Source organism: Xenopus tropicalis, chromosome 10, assembly GCF_000004195.4.
Source record: "Xenopus tropicalis strain Nigerian chromosome 10, UCB_Xtro_10.0, whole genome shotgun sequence".
NCBI lineage: Eukaryota > Metazoa > Chordata > Amphibia > Anura > Pipidae > Xenopus > Xenopus tropicalis.
In genome coordinates this window covers 49,285,127-49,310,102 of record NC_030686.2, presented here as the reverse complement: position 1 = coordinate 49,310,102, position 24,976 = coordinate 49,285,127, and the positions used below count along the sequence as shown (strand labels likewise).

At 48.6% G+C, this 24,976-nt stretch overlaps 1 protein-coding gene across 8 annotated transcripts in view; it reads right to left on the bottom strand.

Moving 5' to 3' along the window:
* arhgap44 (Rho GTPase activating protein 44) overlaps positions 1-24,976 on the bottom strand; it is a 70,921-nt gene that overhangs the window by 28,846 nt on the left and 17,099 nt on the right. For 7 of the 8 annotated variants that reach the window (XM_031894394.1, XM_031894395.1, XM_031894396.1 and 4 more), the window contains exons 2-8: positions 9,917-9,956; positions 8,850-8,954; positions 6,441-6,517; positions 6,048-6,159; positions 3,622-3,698; positions 1,955-2,072; positions 1,325-1,393 (exon numbers count right to left, since the gene is read on the bottom strand). In XM_031894394.1, the coding sequence (XP_031750254.1) occupies positions 1,325-1,393; positions 1,955-2,072; positions 3,622-3,698; positions 6,048-6,159; positions 6,441-6,517; positions 8,850-8,954; positions 9,917-9,956 (598 nt within the window). The remainder of the gene's footprint in view (positions 1-1,324; positions 1,394-1,954; positions 2,073-3,621; positions 3,699-6,047; positions 6,160-6,440; positions 6,518-8,849; positions 8,955-9,916; positions 9,957-24,976) is intronic. The other variant, XM_031894397.1, reaches the window with a different exon arrangement.

Below are 24,976 nucleotides of genomic sequence, written 5' to 3'. Positions count from 1 at the left end.
TGCCGACACATAACTCCCACACGGAGGAGAAAGGGCATTTACTTGCCACCTTCATACTCCTGGGGGCTCTCAGGGGGGCCTGGATACTGCAACATACACACCCCTGATATATACGGGCAGTAAAAGCCCCTTATGATGCCAACTGAAATGCATGGCACGCTGTAAAGGGGAACTAAAGCTAAAAGGGGCTGTTCACCTTTGAGTTAACGTTTAGTATGAAAGTGAGATTCTAAAACAATTTGCAATTGGTCTTCATTTTTTTATTATTTGTAGATTTTTAGTTATTTCATTTTCAGTTCAGCAGCTCACCAGTTTGGAGTTTCAGCAGCTATTTGGTTGCTAGGGTCCAAGTTACCTTAGCAACCAGGGAGTGGTTTGGATGAGATACTGGTATATGAATAGGGGAGGGGCTGAATAGAAAGATAAGGAATAAAAAGTAACAATAACAATAAAACTGGAGCCTCACAGAGCAATAGGGTTTGGCTGCCGGGGTCACTGACCCCCATTTGGAAACTGCAAAGAGTTAGATGAAGGCAAATAATTCAAAAACTATAAGAAATAAATAATGAAGACCAATTGCAAAGTTGTTAGGAATAGGCCATTCTATAATATACTAAAAGTTAACTTAAAGTTCACCCCCACTTAGGTTAGAAATGCTACACATTGGGTCTGACTTTACTGAATTGTCGCTGCGACAATTTGAAAAAGTTGTGTGTTTGGACAAAAAAGGCGAAAAAAAAAGGTCAAGTTTCGAAAAAGTCGAGTTTTCCGAAAAGCAAAATCTCTAAAGTTTTGAGACAAAAGAGAGAACTTGAAGGAATGGGAAGGGACCTCTGCCATTTACTTCTACATGAATCTCAGCAGTAATTCGAAATTCTTGGTTTCCTAGTGACCCTTTAGTCATTACATTTTCAACAATAAAGGGGTAGTTGACCTTTAAAATCTTAGTATGATGTAGAGAATGCTATTTTGAGGCAATTTGCACTTGGTCTTTATTTTTTGTTTTTATTATTTGTGGTTTTTGAATTATTTGGCTTTTTGCTCAGCAGCTCTCCAGTTTGGAATTTAAGCAGCTATCTGGTTGCTAGGGTCCAATTTCACCCAGCAACCAGGCAGTGGTTTGAAAGAGAGACAGGCATATGAATAGAGGAGGGACTAAATAGAAATATAAGGAATATAAAATAACAATAACAATAAAACTGGAGCCTCACAGAGCACTAGGTTTTGGCTGCGGGGGTCAGTGACCCCCATTTGAAAGCTGCAAAGAGTTAGAAGAAGAGGGCAAATAATTCAAAACCTATAAAGACCCAACCAACAGGCTCACCATCTGGAAGTAGTTTGCATAGTCTATTTCTTTGGCCACAAAGTTGTACATATCTGCCGACAGCTGATCCTGCGAAGAGACAAAATGAATGACAGTAGGTAAAGGCACAATGGCTTCAGCCCGTGGGTACAGGGCCTTGGCATACGGTCAGGATTATTTTGTGTAATAATGAGAGCCCCATACCGGACCTGTTGGGAAGCAGGATACAGAGGGGCGAGTTAAAGGGGAATGATAGGTAAAAACTTAATCAGAAAGGTCCTCTATCAAAAGAAACACAGGGTTTCTTGTCTCCTTTTTTGTAAACATGTTCTTAGGGTATCTGACTTCCTCTCTCAGAAACCTCCCTTATTCCTGGGGCCGAAGTCTGCACAGTTTTCTCACCTCTCCCATAAGAATTCATAAAACTCACTTCCCCCTCCCTTAGGAATGTGTAATCTGAGATACCAATAGCTAGAGCTGCAGCGGGAAGCTACTTAAAATGGCAGCTGAGAGAGCTTCTAGGGCTGTTTACTCAGGTATGGTACAGCTTTCTGCAGAATAAATATTACATTCTAGGTGACACTAATGTGGCAAATCTATTGGCAGTAAAATGCCGAAATGACTTTCCGGAGCTGCCCGGGACAGACGTACCCTACATATCTCAACCCGGTTTGCCGCTTCCTCCATCTCTTCCCTGAGTGCGTCAGCCTTAGCCCCCATGGGCTGCACATTGCTGGAGATTCCGGAGGATTTAGCAGACTGTTGCCACCTGTTGGGAGACAAAATGGGTGACTTGGGCGCCATGAATGTACCAAATCCAACCGAAAATACAGATTTTTGCATCACAACATAATGTGGCCCAGTTAGGAGTAGCCCTTATGTTTAAACGGAATCCATGAGCTGCTCCACCTGACTGTCATTTATATTCTCATGGAGTCCTCTATCCCCTCACCTCCCTCACCATAATTACTCTCTCTCTGAAGGTTATTATCCTACTCTCCATTTTTCTTGTCTCTGCTAAGCGGTGAGGTTCCTTGTCAGAGACGTGACTCATCTCAGCTCAGCGCCATTAATACAGAAGCCCATTTCATTATGGAGCTCAGGGGACAAAGGGGCTGAGTCACGCAGTGAGAATAAAGAAACTGCTGGCTACCATATATATATATATATATATACATATCTATCTTACATAAGTTTGCTCATAGCCTGTACAGAGAGATACCATAAAACTATGGCACATAGGGATTCCCCTGTACTAAGCACAATTCAGCAGGAACAGCCCCCTAAGTGTGCCCATAGCCTGTACAGAGAGATACCATAAAACTATGGCACATAGGGATTCCCCTGTACTAAGCACAATTCAGCAGGAACAGCCCCCTAAGTTTGCTCATAGCCTGTACAGAGAGATACCATAAAACTATGGCACATAGGGATTCCCCTGTACTAAGCACAATTCAGCAGGAACAGCCCCCTAAGTTTGCCCATAGCCTGTACAGAGAGATACCATAAAACTATGGCACATAGGGATTCCCCTGTACTAAGCACAATTCAGCAGGAACAGCCCCCTAAGTTTGGTCATAGCCTGTACAGAGAGATACCATAAAACTATGGCACATAGGGATTCCCCTATACTAAGCACAATTCAGCAGGAACAGCCCCCTAAGTTTGCCCATAGCCTGTACAGAGAGATACCATAAAACTATGGCACATAGGGATTCCCCTGTACTAAGCACAATTCAGCAGGAACAGCCCCCTAAGTTTGCCCATAGCCTGTACAGAGAGATACCATAAAACTATGGCACATAGGGATTCCCCTGTACTAAGCACAATTCAGCAGGAACAGCCCCCTAAGTTTGCCCATAGCCTGTACAGAGAGATACCATAAAACTATGGCACATAGGGATTCCCCTGTACTAAGCACAATTCAGCAGGAACAGCCCCCTAAGTTTGCCCATAGCCTGTACAGAGAGATACCATAAAACTATGGCACATAGGGATTCCCCTGTACTAAGCACAATTCAGCAGGAACAGCCCCCTAAGTTTGCCCATAGCCTGTACAGAGAGATACCATAAAACTATGGCACATAGGGATTCCCCTGTACTAAGCACAATTCAGCAGGAACAGCCCCCTAAGTTTGCTCATAGCCTGTACAGAGAGATACAATAAAACTATGGGGGCAGCATAGGGATTCCCCTGTACTAAGCACAATTCAGCAGTTAAATGCTGAGTAATTGTACTTATTTAATTGTATACACACAAATGAACAGTATGTTCTTTAAATGAAATGATAATAAGTACCCCAGACTGTATGACTAACCTTGCTCTAGAGGAATCCATGTCCAGCACTAATTTGGCTAAGTGTTTTCTCTGTTTTTGGATGTTAGGGATCTCCACCTAAGGGGAAAAGTACAAATGCCATGAAACAGTAGCTGCACAAAGCAAGGAGCAAGGTATTCGTTGAGGGAATGTGTCGGGGGCACAGGGGAACATCTGAAGGGCACTTTTACAGGGATATATAAAACAAGAGCCGCTGGTATTTATTATAACCAGATGAGCAGCCGGGGGTACGTAAGCGCTTTAGGAAATCAGTGAAGAATGAGGATTGTGTGGAACCGGAGGAGGAATAAACACATATCATCGGGAGGGTATAGGAGGAGAAGTCTCAGAGGAGAAGTGAGGAATTTGTGGAATCAAAGGAGAGATTAAAATTTCCATCACAGAATTGTAAGGGCATCAGACAGACTAGTAGTAGGGTGGGATGGGGACTTAAAGGAGAACCAACATTTATATTCTGTACCAGGACAGCGCCCCCACAGCCCTTTAGCAGGGAATATCTGGGCCCGTGGAGGTGCCCCCAGTAGCCCAATGTGTCTCAGTGCTGCTGTCACTTACCTGCACAGTATATATATGTATAAATATGATGATACAAGGCTGATCAGTTACTTACTGACATTCCATAGCACCATCAGTTTCTATGCCAGACCCCTAAGCTTCTCAGCAACAGCCCAGAGCCCACTGAGCATGAGCAGTGCCACTGACACACACTGACACATGGCCTACCAAGATGGGGCATGGGAACTAGTGATGTGTGGGCTGGTCCGATACCCACGGGTCGCCCAGGTTTACCTGTGGGTCCGGCAGGTTCAGAGTGACCTTGGCACATCACTTGCGGGTCATGGGTTCAGCTTGAGCTCTTTTGCTCGCCCACCCCGTCCGCACCCTAACACTGCCGGCTGCATCTTCCGGGCGTCTGAATTTATAGGCACACGCCCAACATGCCCTGCCTTTTTTGTGACATCATTGTGGGGCAGGGAGGGTCTATATTTATTTTACAGGGCAGAAGCCCAATTGGGTAGGGTCTTCTCCTGATATCCCCACCTATGGGTGAGCGATATCGGGCTAATCTGGTTGTTTGGCCCTGGGGCCAAATGATCGAATTGGAAAGACGGGTTTAGGCGTCTGTCGGTTCTGGGACCGCATCCCCGATCTGACTAAATTTTAAACCTGCCCGATTTCAGCCCAGATGTCGATTGGGCAGGTCCGTTGTTAGTGCCCATTCACAGGCACTATACCATACCATGGTGCAGAAAGAACAGGTGATCAATGAAATGGGGGCACTTCTAAGAAGCAGAAGAAAGGGCTTGGGAAACGGGGGGAGATATTAATCACTAATTTGGCAATGATTATGTATAAAAAAAGAATGTGAAGCCTATGATCCTGTGCTGAGGGAGATCATTCCTTGTAGATTGTAAGCTCTTTTGGGCAGGGCTCTCTTCACCTCTTGTATTGGTTATTGATTGCTTTATATGTTACTCCTTGTAGATTGTAAGCTCTTTTGGGCAGGGCTCCCTTCCCCCCCTGTATCGGTTACTGATTGCTTTATATGTTACTCCTTGTAGAGTGTAAGCTCTTTTGGGCAGGGCTCCCTTCCCCTCTTGTATCGGTTACTGATTGCTTTATATGTTACTCCTTGTAGAGTGTAAGCTCTTTTGGGCAGGGCTCTCTTCCCCTCCCGATCGGTTACTGATTGCTTTATATGTTACTCCTTGTAGAGTGTAAGCTCTTTTGGGCAGGGCTCTCTTCCCCTCCCGATCGGTTACTGATTGCTTTATATGTTACTCCTTGTAGAGTGTAAGCTCTTTTGGGCAGGGCTCCCTTCCCCTCCTGTATCGGTTACTGATTGCTTTATATGTTACTCCTTGTAGAGTGTAAGCTCTTTTGGGCAGGGCTCCCTTCCCCTCCTGTATCGGTTATTGATTGCTTTATATGTTACTCCTTGTAGAGTGTAAGCTCTTTTGGGCAGGGCTCTCTTCCCCTCCTGTATCGGTTACTGATTGCTTTATATGTTACTCCTTGTAGAGTGTAAGCTCTTTTGGGCAGGGCTCCCTTCCCCTCCTGTATCGGTTACTGATTGCTTTATATGTTACTCCTTGTAGAGTGTAAGCTCTTTTGGGCAGGGCTCTCTTCCCCTCCTGTATCGGTTACTGATTGCTTTATATGTTACTCTGTATGCCCAATGTATGTAACCCACTTATTGTACAGCGCTGCGGGGTATGTTGGCGCTTTATAAATAAATGTTAATAATAATAATAATAATAATAATCACTCAATGAGCGGCTGACAAACACTCACAAAGCCAAACTGCAGTACAAATCATTGTGCTTTGCAGGTAAAAGAACGTTCCATTGTAGGGGGGGCAGTTGATTCCAGGGGAAGCTCTGTACGGAGACCCCCATGTTTTACCTCTGACAGCACAAACAATGGTTCCACCACGTCTTTTTCCATGTCCTGCTCAAAGTGGATGAGCTCCTGGGCCAGTTTGTCCTCGGCCTCACCACACAGTTTCAGCATCTTCCTGGAACAGCACAGGAGAAAGTCAAGGGGGGCAGTAACGAGGGTGCGGGGGCAACAAATATCTAGCACTTTGTAAATTATGAAAGTCTAAAATGCTCTTAAAGAGATACTGACACCAGAATTTAAACCTTTATTTTTTTTGCATCTATCAAGGGTTCAAATTACCATAGCAACCTGCCAGCAATATGCCCAAATGATTATTGTTTACCCATCCTTCATGGTTCCCATAAAATTAACTCATATAAATGAGGCTGTTGGTATAAAGAATGCGCTGCCGCTCACCCAAGCAAAGAGTCGTCGCCCAAAACTGCCGATCCTTCCATCAAACACTGAGCCAGGGTTATTAGGGGTAACTTTTTCTATGGGAAAGAAGTCAAAATGGTTAATGGAGAGGATTATACAGGGAAAGTCATATTCTGCATGTCAGAAACAGTCAGACAAGGAATGACGGCAAGTACAGTGATAATTATAGGTTCACTGGGGAGAATAAAAATCCTTACTGGAAGTAAAAACTGTCGGAAGCTCAGAGAACTCTGAGAAACCTCAAATATTATAAGGGATAATGTTCCCCCTACTGTAAATGATAAGGATATTAGCAGTCACTGAGGGGTTCTGTGCCCCCCATATAAAGGCACAAGGCTGCAGGCTGAGTTATACAGGGAACTCTGAGTATCACTCATGTATTATAAGGGATAATGTACCCCCTACTGTAAATGATAAGGATATTAGCAGTCACTGAGGGGTTCTGTGCCCATATAAAGGCACAAGGCTGCAGGCTGAGTTATACAGGGAACTCTGAGTATCACTCATGTATTATAAGGGATAATGTACCCCCTACTGTAAATGATAAGGATATTAGCAGTCACTGAGGGGTTCTGTGCCCATATAAAGGCACAAGGCTGCAGGCTGAGTTATACAGGGAACTCTGAGTATCACTCATGTATTATAAGGGATAATGTACCCCTACTGTAAATGATAAGGATATTAGCAGTCACTGAGGGGTTCTGTGCCCCCCATATAAAGGCACAAGGCTGCAGGCTGAGTTATACAGGGAACTCTGAGTATCACTCATGTATTATAAGGGATAATGTACCCCCTACTGTAAATGATAAGGATATTAGCAGTCACTGAGGGGTTCTGTGCCCCCCATATAAAGGCACAAGGCTGCCGGCTGAGTTATACAGGGAACTCTGAGTATCACTCATGTATTATAAGGGATAATGTACCCCCTACTGTAAATGATAAGGATATTAGCAGTCACTGAGGGGTTCTGTGCCCCCCATATAAAGGCACAAGGCTGCAGGCTGAGTTATACAGGGAACTCTGAGTATCACTCATGTATTATAAGGGATAATGTACCCCCTACTGTAAATGATAAGGATATTAGCAGTCACTGAGGGGTTCTGTGCCCCCCATATAAAGGCACAAGGCTGCAGGCTGAGTTATACAGGGAACTCTGAGTATCACTCATGTATTATAAGGGATAATGTACCCCCTACTGTAAATGATAAGGATATTAGCAGTCACTGAGGGGTTCTGTGCCCCCCATATAAAGGCACAAGGCTGCCGGCTGAGTTATACAGGGAACTCTGAGTATCACTCATGTATTATAAGGGATAATGTACCCCCTACTGTAAATGATAAGGATATTAGCAGTCACTGAGGGGTTCTGTGCCCCCCATATAAAGGCACAAGGCTGCAGGCTGAGTTATACAGGGAACTCTGAGTATCACTCATGTATTATAAGGGATAATGTACCCCCTACTGTAAATGATAAGGATATTAGCAGTCACTGAGGGGTTCTGTGCCCCCCATATAAAGGCACAAGGCTGCAGGCTGAGTTATACAGGGAACTCTGAGTATCACTCATGTATTATAAGGGATAATGTACCCCCTACTGTAAATGATAAGGATATTAGCAGTCACTGAGGGGTTCTGTGCCCCCCATATAAAGGCACAAGGCTGCCGGCTGAGTTATACAGGGAACTCTGAGTATCACTCATGTATTATAAGGGATAATGTACCCCCTACTGTAAATGATAAGGATATTAGCAGTCACTGAGGGGTTCTGTGCCCCCCATATAAAGGCACAAGGCTGCAGGCTGAGTTATACAGGGAACTCTGAGTATCACTCATGTATTATAAGGGATAATGTACCCCCTACTGTAAATGATAAGGATATTAGCAGTCACTGAGGGGTTCTGTGCCCCCCATATAAAGGCACAAGGCTGCAGGCTGAGTTATACAGGGAACTCTGAGTATCACTCATGTATTATAAGGGGTAATGTACCCCCTACTGTAAATGATAAGGATATTAGCAGTCACTGAGGGGTTCTGTGCCCCCCATATAAAGGCACAAGGCTGCAGGCTGAGTTATACAGGGAACTCTGAGTATCACTCATGTATTATAAGGGATAATGTACCCCCTACTGTAAATGATAAGGATATTAGCAGTCACTGAGGGGTTCTGTGCCCCCATATAAAGGCACAAGGCTGCAGGCTGAGTTATACAGGGAACTCTGAGTATCACTCATGTATTATAAGGGATAATGTACCCCCTACTGTAAATGATAAGGATATTAGCAGTCACTGAGGGGTTCTGTGCCCCCCATATAAAGGCACAAGGCTGCAGGCTGAGTTATACAGGGAACTCTGAGTATCACTCATGTATTATAAAGGATAAGATCCTACCGATCTCTTGTCGGTGTCTGTTCCCTGCTGACCCTGAAGACAGGCTGTTAGTTTCTTGTGGGTGCTGTGGGTGACCTGCTTCACCAGCTCTAGGCGCTTCTCCACCTGCAGGGAAAAGAAAGACCTGTAAGGCAACCTAATGTGCAATATGGCACACACACACACATATATAAAGAGAGAGATAGAGAGTAAGAACTGTATGCTTGGATTGGAGGAAATTTCCCAACGTGCAGCTCAGTTGGCTTATGCCACTATTAGGGTTATTATTTTTAATCCATGTATAGGTTGTATGCGTAGGTTGTGTGTATAGGTTGTGTGAATAGGCTGTGTGTGTAGGGTGTGTGTAAGGGCTGTGTGTATGGGCTGTGTGTATAGGTTGTATGTGTAGGTTGTGTGTATAGGTTGTGTGTATAGGTTGTGTGAATAGGCTGTGTGTGTAGGCTGTGTGTAAGGGCTGTGTATATGGGCTGTGTGTATAGGTTGTATGCGTAGGTTGTGTGTATAGGTTGTATGCGTAGGTTGTGTGTATAGGTTGTGTGTAGGTTGTGTGTATAGGTTGTATGCGTAGGTTGTGTGTATAGGTTGTATGCGTAGGTTGTGTGTATAGGTTGTATGCGTAGGTTGTGTGTATAGGTGTGTGTATAGGTGTGTGTAGGTTGTGTGTATAGGTGTGTGTATAGGTGTGTGTAGGTTGTGTGTATAGGCTGTGTGTATAGGTTGTATGCGTAGGTTGTGTGTATAGGTGTGTGTATAAGTGTGTGTAGGTTGTGTGTATAGGCTGTGTGTATAGGTTGTATGCGTAGGTTGTGTGTATAGGTGTGTGTATAAGTGTGTGTAGGTTGTGTGTATAGGCTGTGTGTATAGGTTGTGTGTAGGTTGTGTGTATAGGATGTGTGTATAGGTTGTATGCGTAGGTTGTGTGTATAGGTGTGTGTATAGGTTGTATGCGTAGGTTGTGTGTATAGGTGTGTGTATAGGTGTGTGTAGGGTGTGTGTATAGGTTGTGTGTATTAGCTGTGTGTATAGGCCAGGATTACCACAGTGTGTAACCGGTGCCCATTACCCACCTGCAATAGGTCTTCACTCAAAACCTCAGTCTTCTCGGCCCTGAATGGGAAATATTGGGAATGTGAGAGATTCATTACAATGAGGGCCCAGCTGGCATAGTGCTGACATATACTGTATCATACCGGAACGGAGACACAGCTATATAATAAGGATTAGGGCTATCATACCGGAACGGAGACACAGCTATATAATAAGGATTAGGGCTATCATACCGGAACGGAGACACAGCTATATAATAAGGATTAGGGCTATCATACCGGAACAGAGACACAGCTATATAATAAGGATTAGGGCTATCATACCGGAACGGAGACACAGCTATATAATAAGGATTAGGGCTATCATACCGGAACGGAGACACAGCTATATAATAAGGATTAGGGCTATCATACCGGAACGGAGACACAGCTATATAATAAGGATTAGGGCTATCATACCGGAACAGAGACACAGCTATATAATAAGGATTAGGGCTATCATACCGGAACGGAGACACAGCTATATAATAAGGATTAGGGCTATCATACCGGAACGGACACACAGCTATATAATAAGGATTAGGGCTATCATACCGGAACGGACACACAGCTATATAATAAGGATTAGGGCTATCATACCGGAACGGACACACAGCTATATAATAAGGATTAGGGCTATCATACCGGAATGGAGACACAGCTATATAATAAGGATTAGGGCTATCATACCGGAATGGAGACACAGCTATATAATAAGGATACGGGCAATCATACCGGAACAGAGACACAGCTATATAATAAGGATTAGGGCGCAGGTTAGAGAGCTATTTTATTCTTTATCTTTATATTCAGCCCCTCTCCTATCCATATTCCCATCTCTCGTTTAAACCACTGCCTGGTTGCTAGGGCAAAGAAGGCCCTAAGCAACCAGATAGCTGCTGGAATTGCAAACAGAGAGCTGCTGATCTAAAAACTGAATAAATGAAACACCACAAAAATATACAAAATGAAGACCAATTGCAAATTGTCTTAGTATATCAATATCTCTGTCATAGTAAGAGTTAATTTAAAGGTGAACGACTCCTTTAATTCAGTTATTACATTGCTTGGCACACATCAACTAATCCATCGATATAAAGGGGAAACCTGACTTGTACCTATAATTTCATGAACACTTACCCTTTATCCTACATTCCAAATGCCCTGGCAAACATTTAGTAGCGGATCCCACCGGCAGCACCCATTCCCCACCCACCGGCAGCCCTGCAGCTAACAATTACAGGGTTACAGGGCACAAAATAAGCTGTAATATTATACTGTACTAGCAATATGGCAGCTCCTAGCCATACCCATATGTATAAATACACACAGAAAGAATTCTGGGTATTATTGCCATAAATTGTTGCCTCACACTATACTGGCTTGTATGTAATAAATACATGAACCCATTGCCAGGCAAAGCAACACATGGGTCCCACTTATCCATCACCTGAGTTTACTGAGGGCCAAAACAATATAATAAAAGCAGAGATCCCCTGACCCCCGTGTTCCTGCGATCCCCCGGCCTAAGCTGCAGGAGGGCCGCCCCTACCGAATGTACCGGCAGCCAACGGGAAACTGCACATTTCCGCCAATTGTTCTCGGCGCTGCGGCCACATAAATAAATGGACACTAAGGAAAATGCCATTAATCTGCAGGGTGTAAACAGCGCCTGTGCCAGTGTATGTGACCCGGGCAGGGAAAGTGTTTCCCATACACAGACCCGGGGAGAGACTAATGGTGCCCCAGGGGAGGCGGGTTACCTGGGGTAACTAGTGTAGGGGAGGCGGGTTACCTGGGGTAACTAGTGTAAGCAAGGCGGGTTACCTGGGGTAACTAGTGTAGGGAAGGCGGGTTACCTGGGGTAATTAGTGTAGGGGAGGCGGGTTACCTGGGGTAACTAGTGTAGGGAAGGCGGGTTACCTGGGGTAACTAGTGTAAGCGAGGCAGGTTACCTGGGGTAACTAGTGTAGGGAAGGCGGGTTACCTGGGGTAATTAGTGTAGGGGAGGCGGGTTACCTGGGGTAACTAGTGTAGGGAAGGCAGGTTACCTGGGGTAACTAGTGTAAGCGAGGCGGGTTACCTGGGGTAACTAGTGTAGGGAAGGCGGGTTACCTGGGGTAACTAGTGTAGGGGAGGCAGGTTACCTGGGGTAATTAGTGTAGGGGAGGCGGGTTACCTGGAGTAACTAGTGTAGGGAAGGCAGGTTACCTGGGGTAACTAGTGTAAGCGAGGCGGGTTACCTGGGGTAACTAGTGTAGGGAAGGCGGGTTACCTGGGGTAACTAGTGTAGGGAAGGCGGGTTACCTGGGGTAATTAGTGTAGGGGAGGCGGGTTACCTGGGGTAACTAGTGTAGGGAAGGCAGGTTACCTGGGGTAACTAGTGTAAGCGAGGCGGGTTACCTGGGGTAACTAGTGTAGGGAAGGAGGCTTACCTGGGGTAACTAGTGTAGGGATCAGCCAGCCTATCTGGAAGCACATTACTGTTATTATAGATATCACTATACATGGTTATACAAATCTATCGACTGGGGCTCCTTGGGCCAAACACAGACCCCCATAATGAGCCCACTCAATGTCTGTGCCCACCAGGAGATCCAATCCAACATGGGCTGCATACGTTTCTATAATGCAGGGGGCCCCAACCTTTCTTACTCGGGAGCCACAGTCAAATGTAAAAAGACTTGGGGAGCAACACAAGCTGCCTCTATGCACCCTATCAGCATACAGGGGCTTTATTTGGTAGGAAATCTTGTTTCTATTCAACCAAAACCTGCCCCCAAGTCAGGAATTCAAAAATAACTCCCTGGTTTGGGGGCACTGAGAGCAACACCCAAGGGGTTGGGGAGCAACACAAGCACCATAAAAGTTCATGGAGGAGCCAAATAAGGGCTGTGATTGGTTGAGGGGCCTCTATGCACCCTATCGGCTTACAGGGGCTTTATTTGGTTTTTATTCAACCAAAACTTGCCCCAAGTCAGGAATTCAAAAATAACTCCCTGGTTTAGAGAGCAACTTCAAGGGGTTGGGGGGCAACATGTTCCCCCCGAGCCACTGGTTGGGGATCCCTGCTATAATGTAATATGCTGAAATGTAAAATTGACTGCACTATGGCATCTTATAAGCCTTTTTTTAATGCATCTTATTGTCCCTGTGCCCAGGGGCCCCCCTAACCCCACTCGCAGGGCCCCCTCAGGGGAGGAACAGTCGGGCAGGGGGAGTGTCTGCAAGGGTCGGGTCTAGGCCGCCGGGGCCCAATAGAGCTGGGGCCCACCAGGATTTTTCCCGGTGTCCCGGCAGCCCAGTCCGACCCTGGTCAGTGGGCATATTGGGGCTTCAGAGCCGGGCCAAGAACCATTGCCACCCAAGGGGTAACTAATTGGCCCGGCACCCAGTGAGCCCACATGGAACCACAACCCCCCCCCGTCACTCATATACCCCCCTACCCCTGCCCATCACCCACATTTTCCTAGGGTTGCCCCTTTTCCTATATTTTTAACTCCCTATTAATAACATTGGCAATATCTTTATTAGGAAGCAGTCTCTGTGCTGTGGTTCCGTGGGCCCAGTCTGTAACCCTTCCCTGCCTGTGCAGTCAGTTAATAGAAGAGAATGGAATGTATCCGAGCTTGTTACAGAGGCAATGAGACATTCCCTGGGCCTGTCGGGGTCTGGCGCTGGGGATAGGGAAAGCTTTTACACCAATATCTGCTTAATAAAAAGAAACATTTTAGCCTCTGGACACGGCAGCAGAGCTTTTTACTCAGACACAAAAAGAAGCAAATAGAAGGAGTTGCATTATAGGAATAAAGGGAAAGAATCACGCAGAGCCGCAGAATGTCTCCCCCCGTGGGGAAATCCACACAACATAAAATTCTTCTCTCATCACAAAAGCCCACTGCGAGCCCCGAACAATGCCCGTCAGGTCACTTCATGCTTATTATGTTTAACTGGCAATATGGCTTCCTTCTCCCCCAGTCATCAGTGTGTAAGGATTCTTGTGTGTTGCTGAAAGGCAGAATCAGGTAGGAACCCAACAGTGCAAAATAACCCTTCATAAACTGACAGATTGTGCAAGTGAAGAAAAGGATGTTTATGAAAAGGGGATATGGTCAACAAGAACACATTTAAGGAGACCTAGGAGATCTCACCATCAGCATAGAAAGGGGCTCTTTACTGTAAGGGCAGTCGGGTTATGGGATTCCCTACCAAGAGAGGGGGAATGAGTGATACATTGGGGGGGGGGGGGAGGAAAGGAGATCTCACCATCAGCATAGGAAGGGGTTCCTTACTGTAAGGGCAGTCAGGGGATGGGATTCCCTACCAAGAGAGGGGGAATGAGTGATACATTGGGGGGGGGGAGGAAAGGGGATCTTACCATCAGCATAGGAAGGGGTTCCTTACTGTAAGGGCAGTCAGGGGATGGGATTCCCTACCAAGAGAGGGGGAATGAGTGATACATTGGGGGGGGGAGGAAAGGGGATCTTACCATCAGCATAGGAAGGGGTTCCTTACTGTAAGGGCAGTCAGGTTATGGGATTCCCTACCAAGAGAGGAGGAATGAGTGATTCATTGGGAGTGGAGAGGAAAGGAGATTTCACCATCAGCATAGGAATGGGCTCTTTACTATAAGGGCAGTCAGATTATGGGATTCCCTACCAAGAGAGGGGGAATGAGTAATACATTGGGGGTGTGGAGGAAAGGGGATCACACCATCAGCATAGGAAGGGGCTCTTTACTATAAGAGCAGTCAGGTTATGGGATTCCCTACCAAGAGAGGGGGAATGAGTGAGAATTGGGTGGGGAGGAAAGCTGTCAGGGAGATGCTGGGAGCTGCAGCTGGAGGGCCGCAGGTAGGATATAACTGATATAGCAATGGAGGGATATAAAAGGGAGGCAGATGTGAGTGCAGCACTGAGCCCCCCCACGTTGCCATTAGAGGCGGCAGGGCTTCGGGCCTGTCACATTACATCAGCTCAGCCGGCCGTCGGGCAAACACTGCAGCGTCCCTGCTCTGTGGCTCATTGCTGTGTGCTCTCATGCCTGCAGGAGAATGGGGGATTCTGGGTAATTCACAGGGGGGGGGGGGGGGGTGAGTGTGAAGCTGAGTGAGTGAGACAGGGTGCCATGTTCTGACCCATAACTGTACATGGAGGGGCTCATCCTGCTCAGAATAAGGGAAACCTTACATTTTATAGCCACTGGTAATAGGGCTTCTTCCTTCTGTAAGTGCCCCCCCCTCATAGTCTCCCCTTCGTGCCCACTTGCCCCATCTCTCCCACTGCTGCTCCCACCCTTTCTCTTGTATTGTCTCTTCCACCCCCCACTATTCTCTCTGTGCCCCATTCCTCTACTCTTCTACTGCCCCCCATTCTCTTTCTTGGGGTGCCTCCCACCCTGGCCTGGCTAATGGGGGCAGCAGGGTGACATTAGGGCAGATAGGTAGGAAATACTGGTGAGAGGTGCCCATACATTGTGCTTGTGGGTCAAATGGATAAATATAAATAGGGCAGAATATCAGGCACAGGTGAAGGTGGAGCCTATATTAAAGGGGTGGGGCATATGCCTGTTATGGGTGGGGCATAGGCATAAGAGGGCGGAGCTTACTAATATGCAGAGGGATGTAGCTGAAATTCCCACTTAAGTACAAAGTCTTTAAACAGGGGTAAATGCAGCACTGAGGGGTGGGGTAGGTAATGGGGGGGCAGGAAGGGAGGGGGTCAGGGGTTTTGCTTTGTACATGCCCAGTGCTGGGAAGGTTAATAAAGTGATACTGATAAGTTCCTATAAAATGCTGGAATTCAACCTGCTAATATGGTTTCTAGGACCCTGCTTATCCTAGCAACCATGTATGGGTTTGAATGCCAGGATGATCCCTGCTAAACCGGAATAACTAAAAGACAGACAATACACATAATAAAAAGAAATAAAAGTTAATAATTCGCCTGTTCTGCCAGCAGGATAGTATATATGGTATAAGAGAAAGGCAAGGATCCAATATGACCAATTGAGGGTGAGCTTCCCCTTTAATAACCCCACGTGTAGCTAATAGCCGGGGATACAGAGTGCCACATTGCTGCACGTTTGGCAGCATCTCGTTATGGTTTGTTTGCAAACGAGCGCTTGCACATCTCATTATTTAATAGCTCAGTAATGACACAGGCACAATGAGCGAATCCCAGCCCACGTAGCATGGCAGCGCCGCCCGTTACAGCTCTTTCCTGGAGCCGGTGCCCGGGTTTCTACGTGCCCGCCGCCAGATTCCCCGGCGCTCAATTCCAGGCCCAATTATTTATTCGGCAAATCAGAGCCAAGTGAGACGGCAGCTCGGCCCTAATTAATTGGCTGAGAGGTTTGTTTCTGTGTGTCTTTTGTGTAATGACTGGAGGCGGCTGGAACGCCGAATGGGACGGATCCGAACAGACGGCACAGGGATGCCACCGAGTCTGGGCAATGTCAGGCGTCTGTTCCCTAGGCCTGGGGGGCTCAGTAGCAAGCTAGGATATGTAGCCTTGTCTGAATCTGACTGGCCCCCCTATGGGTGTACATACAGGCCCGGGCTGGGATTCCCAGTACCCAGAGGCACAAACAGGCCCCCCCCCAGCCCAATAAATAGTGACTGTCTGTGGCACCTTACAGCCCCCCTGGCATTCCCAGTACCCAGAGGCACAAACAGGCCCCCCAGCCCAATAAATAGTGACTGTCTGTGGCACCTTACAGCCCCCCTGGCATTCCCAGTACCCAGAGGCACAAACAGCCCCCCCAGCCCAATAAATAGTGACTGTCTGTGGCACCTTACAGCCCCCCTGGCATTCCCAGTACCCAGAGACACAAACAGCCCCCCCAGCCCAATAAATAGTGACTGTCTGTGGCACCTTACAGCCCCCCTGGCATTCCCAGTACCCAGAGGCACAAACAGCCCCCCCCCCAGCCCAATAAATAGTGACTGTCTGTGGCACCTTACAGCCCCCCTGGCATTCCCAGTACCCAGAGGCACAAACAGCCCCCCCCCCCAGCCCAATAAATAGTGACTGTCTGTGGCACCTTACAGCCCCCCTGGCATTCCCAGTACCCAGAGGCACAAACAGCCCCCCCCAGCCCAATAAATAGTGACTGTCTGTGGCACCTTACAGCCCCCCTGGCATTCCCAGTACCCAGAGGCACAAACAGCCCCCCCCCCAGCCCAATAAATAGTGACTGTCTGTGGCACCTTACAGCCCCCCTGGCATTCCCAGTACCCAGAGGCACAAACAGCCCCCCCAGCCCAATAAATAGTGACTGTCTGTGGCACCTTACAGCCCCCCTGGCATTCCCAGTACCCAGAGGCACAAACAGCCCCCCCCCCAGCCCAATAAATAGTGACTGTCTGTGGCACCTTACAGCCCCCCTGGGATTCCCAGTACCCAGAGGCACACACAGGCCCCCCCCCAGCCCAATAAATAGTGACTGTCTGTGGCACCGTACAGGAGCCCCCCAGTACCCACAGATTGCCAGGCCTGGGCACATACCCTAACAGCATATGGCAGTATCAGAGGCAGAAGAGCAGCATCACTATCATTACACTAATGCACATTTGCATTTCTCCCAGCAGCTCTAATTAAGTCTAATTGAATTAAAGCCCATAGCCCACCCCCCACCAAGGAACACCTACCATTCCCACGCCTTGCCGGCACAACATGCACAGCCGGGAAGGAGAGACTTGGCGGGATTGCGGGATACCCGTAGGCAGTGGCACGGCGGTGTAACCAGGGTAAATCTGCCCCAGTAGGGAGGGCAAATGCCCCACAGACAGCAGCACAGTTGGGACCCTGAAGCCCAATCACTACGAGAGGGAATTTGGGATCAATAGTAATTATATGTCAGTGGGATCTGCCTATATAAAGGCCTGTCCATCTGTCTCCCCCAGAGAGGGAACGGCTGCCAATATATAGAATATTCCCTTCATACAGACCGGTCCATTCATATTCATCTAATTAATCCAGCACTGAAACCGAATGCTTGTTTATTAACACTGGGTACATCTGCACCAGGGCAGTTACTCACGGCAACCGACCCAAAGCAATGTTTGCTTTCATTATTTTACCTGCAGCGAATGAAAAAAAAGAAAGCTAATTACTGATTGGTTGTTATGGTTATTTCCTAGGTGCCAATCTGCCCAGCGTGGGCAAGTGATGCCAGTTCAGATGGGTGGGTGCTCAGGGTTCTTTTGGGATTGGGGCAGATCTGGGAATTAGGGGAGCTGAATCCTACGGAGGAGTTGGGAGGGGGTACCCTGTTCTTCTGCAAATGTCAATTGGACCGGGGGGTGGTGGGCAGGTCCAGGCCTGGGGCAGCTCAGAACCAAAATACAGCCCTGCAATAAATAGCTCCGCTTTCTATGTTGTTGCAGTTTGATTGGACCAAAAACAATGAATTTTCTGGCAACAACCACAAAATATTCTGAGCTCCAAAACCCCGTTGATGAAAGCTCCGGCGGCTGCAAGGTCACAAACATTCCCTTTGCCAAAATAGCTCCGGAACGGAAGTCTGGGGGGGGGGGGGGGTGAGTGCAGCGCTAACGGCAGAACTGGGCCAAGGGCGGCCTGCGGGGAGCGCTGCATGGGAATGGCTGGGCCCCAAGGAACCCATCAGGCTGCTGGGCATTGCTAGTTCTGCCCCAGTGTGGCTGTAGGGACTGGCTGTATATACTGTTACTGCAGTGTGGGCTGATATTATTATTATTATTATTATTAACATTTATTTATAAAGCGCCAACATACCCCGCAGCGCTGTACAATAAGTGGGTTACATACATTGGGCATACAGAGTAACATATACAGCAATCAGTAACCGATACAGGGGGGGAAGAGAGCCCTGCCCAAAAGAGCTTACACTCTACAAGGAGTAACATATAAAGCAATCAGTAACCGATACAGGAGGGGAAGAGAGCCCTGCCCAAAAGAGCTTACACTCTACAAGGAGTAACATATAAAGCAATCAGTAACCGATACAGGAGGGGAAGAGAGCCCTGCCCCAAAGAGCTTACACTCTACAAGGAGTAACATATAAAGCAATCAGTAACCGATACAGGAGGGGAAGAGAGCCCTGCCCCAAAGAGCTTACACTCTACAAGGAGTAACATATAAAGCAATCAGTAACCGATACAGGAGGGGAAGAGAGCCCTGCCCAATAGAGCTTACACTCTACAAGGAGTAACATATAAAGCAATCAATAACCGATACAGGAGGGGAAGAGAGCCCTGCCCAAAAGAGCTTACACTCTACAAGGAGTAACATATAAAGCAATCAGTAACCGATACAGGAGGGGAAGAAAGCCCTGCCCAAAAGAGCTTACACTCTACAAGGAGTAACATATAAAGCAATCAGTAACCGATACAGGAGGGGAAGGGAGCCCTGCCCAAAAGAGCTTACACTCTACAAGGAGTAACATATAAAGCAATCAATAACCGATACAGGAGGGGAAGAGAGCCCTGCCCAAAAGAGCTTACACTCTACAAGGAGAAAGGGTTATATACCTGTATATCTCTTACTGCCATTCCTCTCCTTCCCCATCTCTTTGCCTGCTTATGAAGTGAAGGGGTTATACACCTTTGTTCCTATGGGCAGACATGCTTATGAAGTGAAGGGGTTAAACACCTTTGTTCCTTTGGGCAGACATGCTTATGAAGTGAAGGGGTTAACCACCTTTGTTCCTATGGGCAGACATGCTTATGAAGTGAAGGGGTTAAACACCTTTGTTCCTATGGGCAGACATGCTTATGAAGTGAAGGGGTTAAACACCTTTGTTCCTATGGGCAGACATGCTTATGAAGTGAAGGGGTTAAACACCTTTGTTCCTATGGGCAGACATGCTTATGAAGTGAAGGGGTTAAACACCTTTGTTCCAATGGGCAGACATGCTTATGAAGTGAAGGGGTTAAACACCTTTGTTCCTATGGGCAGACATGCTTATGAAGTGAAGGGGTTAAACACCTTTGTTCCTATGGGCAGACATGCTTATGAAGTGAAGGGGTTAAACACCTTTGTTCCTATGGGCAGACCTGCTACAGCAAACACACGCAGTGCTGTAAAACAATTATATATACTGTACATATAGTGCCCTGTTTATTACATTACACAATGTATTGCCTATATCCAGGGGGACCAGGCCAGCATTGGGGGGGCACAAGAGGCAGACAGGGGAAGGGGGGGGCAACAGGACCTCCCCCCATGGAGCCCCCAGGGGCTGAGCTGCCCATAGGTGATCCCATGCAGTAAGCAGAATGGGGGGCAGTGCAAGCGTTACACGGGGGCCATAGGAAACTGGGTTCGGTACTGATCAGAAACACTTCAGCAAAAACAAACCCAATGCTGCAACAGAACCAATTAATCCCCTGGATCTGCCCAGAATGTTTATATTCTTAAATTTGATTTGTATCTGCTGAATGCCTTTATTAAGGTGCCCATACACGTTAAGATCCGCTCGCTTGGCACCTACGGGTGGGCGATATCGGGAAAATGTAGACTAATTCGACCCTGGGGCCAAACGATCGAATTCTAACGGCGGCAATGGCACAGTCAGCATCGAAGAGCCGATTCGGTCCCCAATCCGACTGAATCTCTGGCCAATCAATATCTGGCCAATTTCAGGCCAGATATTGGTCGGGTATGGCCGTAGTTTCTGCCCCTATGCCGGCCGATAAGCTGCCGAATCGGTCAGCTACAATCAGCCCGTGTATGGCCACCTTTAGTCCCAACCACATCTGCTGAGAGGCCAGTCCATGTATCCCCCACCCCTTTACTTTCTCTCTCTTTATGCTTCCTCCTTCAATTTCAGATTTAACCCTCTAGGCTCCTCGCTGAACTTGATTCATTTATTTTAATGTCATTTTCATGTTAACACTTTCCCTTCAACCAAAACCAATATTCAAGGTGTGGTCTCTCCACTGTCACAATAATCTCCTTTGTGCTGCTAATTCCTCTCCCCGGCCAGCGTAGCAATCTGTCGGCCTTTCCCACCATGAACACAACCTGGCATTCTGGTTTCTCTCCCCGCGGCTTGGTTACTGCCTCATACAATGACTTCTACATCCCTTCCCTCTTTTGTAGTTTCCGACAATTGAAAGTACAAAAGTGAAAAGTTTGCTTTATGGGCTCATAATAAAATCTTAATTGTTTAATTGGATCATCAGGCACAGAGGTCAGCCACTAGTGCTGCATTATGGTTTGTCTGCTGGGTGTAACATGCTCTGTTATACAGATAGCTAGAATCTCAGCCATAAAGCAGGGCAGGACTGCTGCTTACAATGGGGGGATCAGATAGGATCTGTGCCACTGTGACAGAATGCTCTGTTATACAGATAGCTAGAATCTCAGCCATAAAGCAGGGCAGGACTGTTGCTTACAATGGGGGGATCAGATAGGATCTGTGCCACTGTGACAGAATGCTCTGTTATACAGATAGCTAGAATCTCAGCCATAAAGCAGGGCAGGACTGCTGCTTACAATGGGGGGGATCAGATAGGATCTGTGCCACTGTGACAGAATGCTCTGTTATACAGATAGCTAGAATCTCAGCCATAAAGCAGGGCAGGACTGCTGCTTACAATGGGGGGATCAGATAGGATCTGTGCCACTGTGACAGAATGCTCTGTTATACAGATAGCTAGAATCTCAGCCATAAAGCAGGGCAGGACTGCTGCTTACAATGGGGGGATCAGATAGGATCTGTGCCACTGTGACAGAATGCTCTGTTATACAGATAGCTAGAATCTCAGCCATAAAGCAGGGCAGGACTGCTGCTTACAATGGGGGGATCAGATAGGATCTGTGCCACTGTGACAGAATGCTCTGTTATACAGAGAGCTAGAATCTCAGCCATAAAGCAGGGCAGGACTGCTGCTTACAATGGGGGGGATCAGATAGGATCTGTGCCACTGTGACAGAATGCTCTGTTATACAGATAGCTAGAATCTCAGCCATAAAGCAGGGCAGGACTGCTGCTTACAATGGGGGGGATCAGATAGGATCTGTGCCACTGTGACAGAATGCTCTGTTATACAGATAGCTAGAATCTCAGCCATAAAGCAGGGCAGGACTGCTGCTTACAATGGGGGGGTCAGATAGGATCTGTGCCACTGTGACAGAATGCTCTGTTATACAGATAGCTAGAATCTCAGCCATAAAGCAGGGCAGGACTGCTGCTTACAATGGGGGGATCAGATAGGATCTGTGCCACTGTGACAGAATGCTCTGTTATACAGATAGCTAGAATCTCAGCCATAAAGCAGGGCAGGACTGCTGCTTACAATGGGGGGATCAGATAGGATCTGTGCCACTGTGACAGAATGCTCTGTTATACAGATAGCTAGAATCTCAGCCATAAAGCAGGGCAGGACTGCTGCTTACAATGGGGGGATCAGATATACAGATAGAGAGGAAAGAGACACATATACAATGACTGTGACCTTTCCTATAATGAATATAATATCAGAATGACATCGCACTAATCCTGCACTAATACAAATCAGCGAGTTGCACGGCGCTTGCCGTTAGTTAATAATAATAACAAATGACACGTTGGGATTGGATCCCACAGCTGAAACTCAGATATAAGCCCAGTGACTAGGTTCCAGGCTAAGTAAGTAACACTGCCTTCCTTCATACATATATAAAGGGCAGTAATAAAAGGTTTAGTGACCCTTTAAACCCACATGACCGCTTTCCACGTTAGTGTCCCTTTAATTGCACAAATAACCTTGCGCAGAAGCCTCTGATCTTTCCCTGACAGTGTAATTGGGGGAGAGACTTACCGGCCCCGGGAATCATGGAAACGAACATCAGTCTGCAGGTTCCATGTCAGCTCTGGCCAAACCGACACGCTATGGTTTAGCCGCCGGCCCCTGTATCTGACAGTACCGACTCCTTGGGCACCGCCGGCCCCTGTATCTGACAGTACCGACTCCTTGGGCCCCGCCGGCCCCTGTATCTGACAGTACCGACTCCTTGGGCCCCGCCGGCCCCTGTATCTGACAGTACCAACTCCTTGGGCCCCTCCGGCCCCTGTATCTGACAGTACCGACTCCTTGGGCCCCGCCGGCCCCTGTATCTGACAGTACTGACTCCTTGGGCACCGCCGGCCCCTGTATCTGACAGTACCGACTCCTTGGGCCCCGCCGGCCCCTGTATCTGACAGTACTGACTCCTTGGGCCCCGCCGGCCCCTGTATCTGACAGTACCGACTCCTTGGGCACCGCCGGCCCCTGTATCTGACAGTACCAACTCCTTGGGCCCCTCCGGCCCCTGTATCTGACAGTACCGACTCCTTGGGCCCCGCCGGCCCCTGTATCTGACAGTACCGACTCCTTGGGCACCGCCGGCCCCTGTATCTGACAGTACTGATCCTTGGGCCCCGCCGGCCCCTGTATCTGACAGTACCGACTCCTTGGGCCCCGCCGGCCCCTGTATCTGACAGTTCCGATTCCTTGGGCCCCGCCGGCCCCTGTATCTGACAGTACCGACTCCTTGGGCCCCGCCGGCCCCTGTATCTGACAGTACCGATTCCTTGGGCACCGCCGGCCCCTGTATCTGACAGTACCGATTCCTTGGGCCCCGCCGGCCCCTGTATCTGACAGTACCGACTCCTTGGGCCCCGCCGGCCCCTGTATCTGACAGTACCGATTCCTTGGGCCCCGCCGGCCCCTGTATCTGACAGTACCGATTCCTTGGGCACCGCCGGCCCCTGTATCTGACAGTACCGACTCCTTGGGCCCCGCCGGCCCCTGTATCTGACAGTACCGACTCCTTGGGCCCCGCCGGCCCCTGTATCTGACAGTACCGACTCCTTGGGCCCCGCCGGCCCCTGTATCTGACAGTACCGACTCCTTGGGCCCCGCCGGCCCCTGTATCTGACAGTACCGATTCCTTGGGCCCCGCCGGCCCCTGTATCTGACAGTACCGACTCCTTGGGCACCGCCGCCCCCTGTATCTGACAGTTCCGATTCCTTGGGCCCCGCCGGCCCCTGTATCTGACAGTACCGACTCCTTGGGCCCCGCCGGCCCCTGTATCTGACAGTACCGATTCCTTGGGCACCGCCGGCCCCTGTATCTGACAGTACCGATTCCTTGGGCCCCGCCGGCCCCTGTATCTGACAGTACCGACTCCTTGGGCCCCGCCGGCCCCTGTATCTGACAGTACCGATTCCTTGGGCCCCGCCGGCCCCTGTATCTGACAGTACCGATTCCTTGGGCACCGCCGGCCCCTGTATCTGACAGTACCGACTCCTTGGGCCCCGCCGGCCCCTGTATCTGACAGTACCGACTCCTTGGGTACCGCCGGCCCCTGTATCTGACAGTACCGACTCCTTGGGTACCGCCGGCCCCTGTATCTGACAGTACCGATTCCTTGGGCGCTGCCAGCCCCTGTATCTGACAGTACCGACTCCTTGGGTACCGCCGGCCCCTGTATCTGACAGTACCGATTCCTTGGGCGCTGCCAGCCCCTGTATCTGACAGTACCGACTCCTTGGGTACCGCCGGCCCCTGTATCTGACAGTACCGATTCCTTGGGCGCTGCCAGCCCCTGTATCTGACAGTACCGATTCCTTGGGCACCGCCGGCCCCTGTATCTGACAGTACCGACTCCTTGTGCCCCGCCGGCCCCTGTATCTGACAGTACTGACTCCTTGGGCAGCGCTGGCCCCTGTATCTGACAGTACTGACTCCTTGGGCACTGCCGGCCCCTGTATCTGACAGTACCGACTCCTTGGGCGCTGCCAGCCCCTGTATCTGACAGTACCGACTCCTTGGGTACCGCCGGCCCCTGTATCTGACAGTACCGATTCCTTGGGCGCTGCCAGCCCCTGTATCTGACAGTACCGACTCCTTGGGTACCGCCGGCCCCTGTATCTGACAGTACCGATTCCTTGGGCGCTGCCAGCCCCTGTATCTGACAGTACCGATTCCTTGGGCACCGCCGGCCCCTGTATCTGACAGTACCGACTCCTTGTGCCCCGCCGGCCCCTGTATCTGACAGTACTGACTCCTTGGGCAGCGCTGGCCCCTG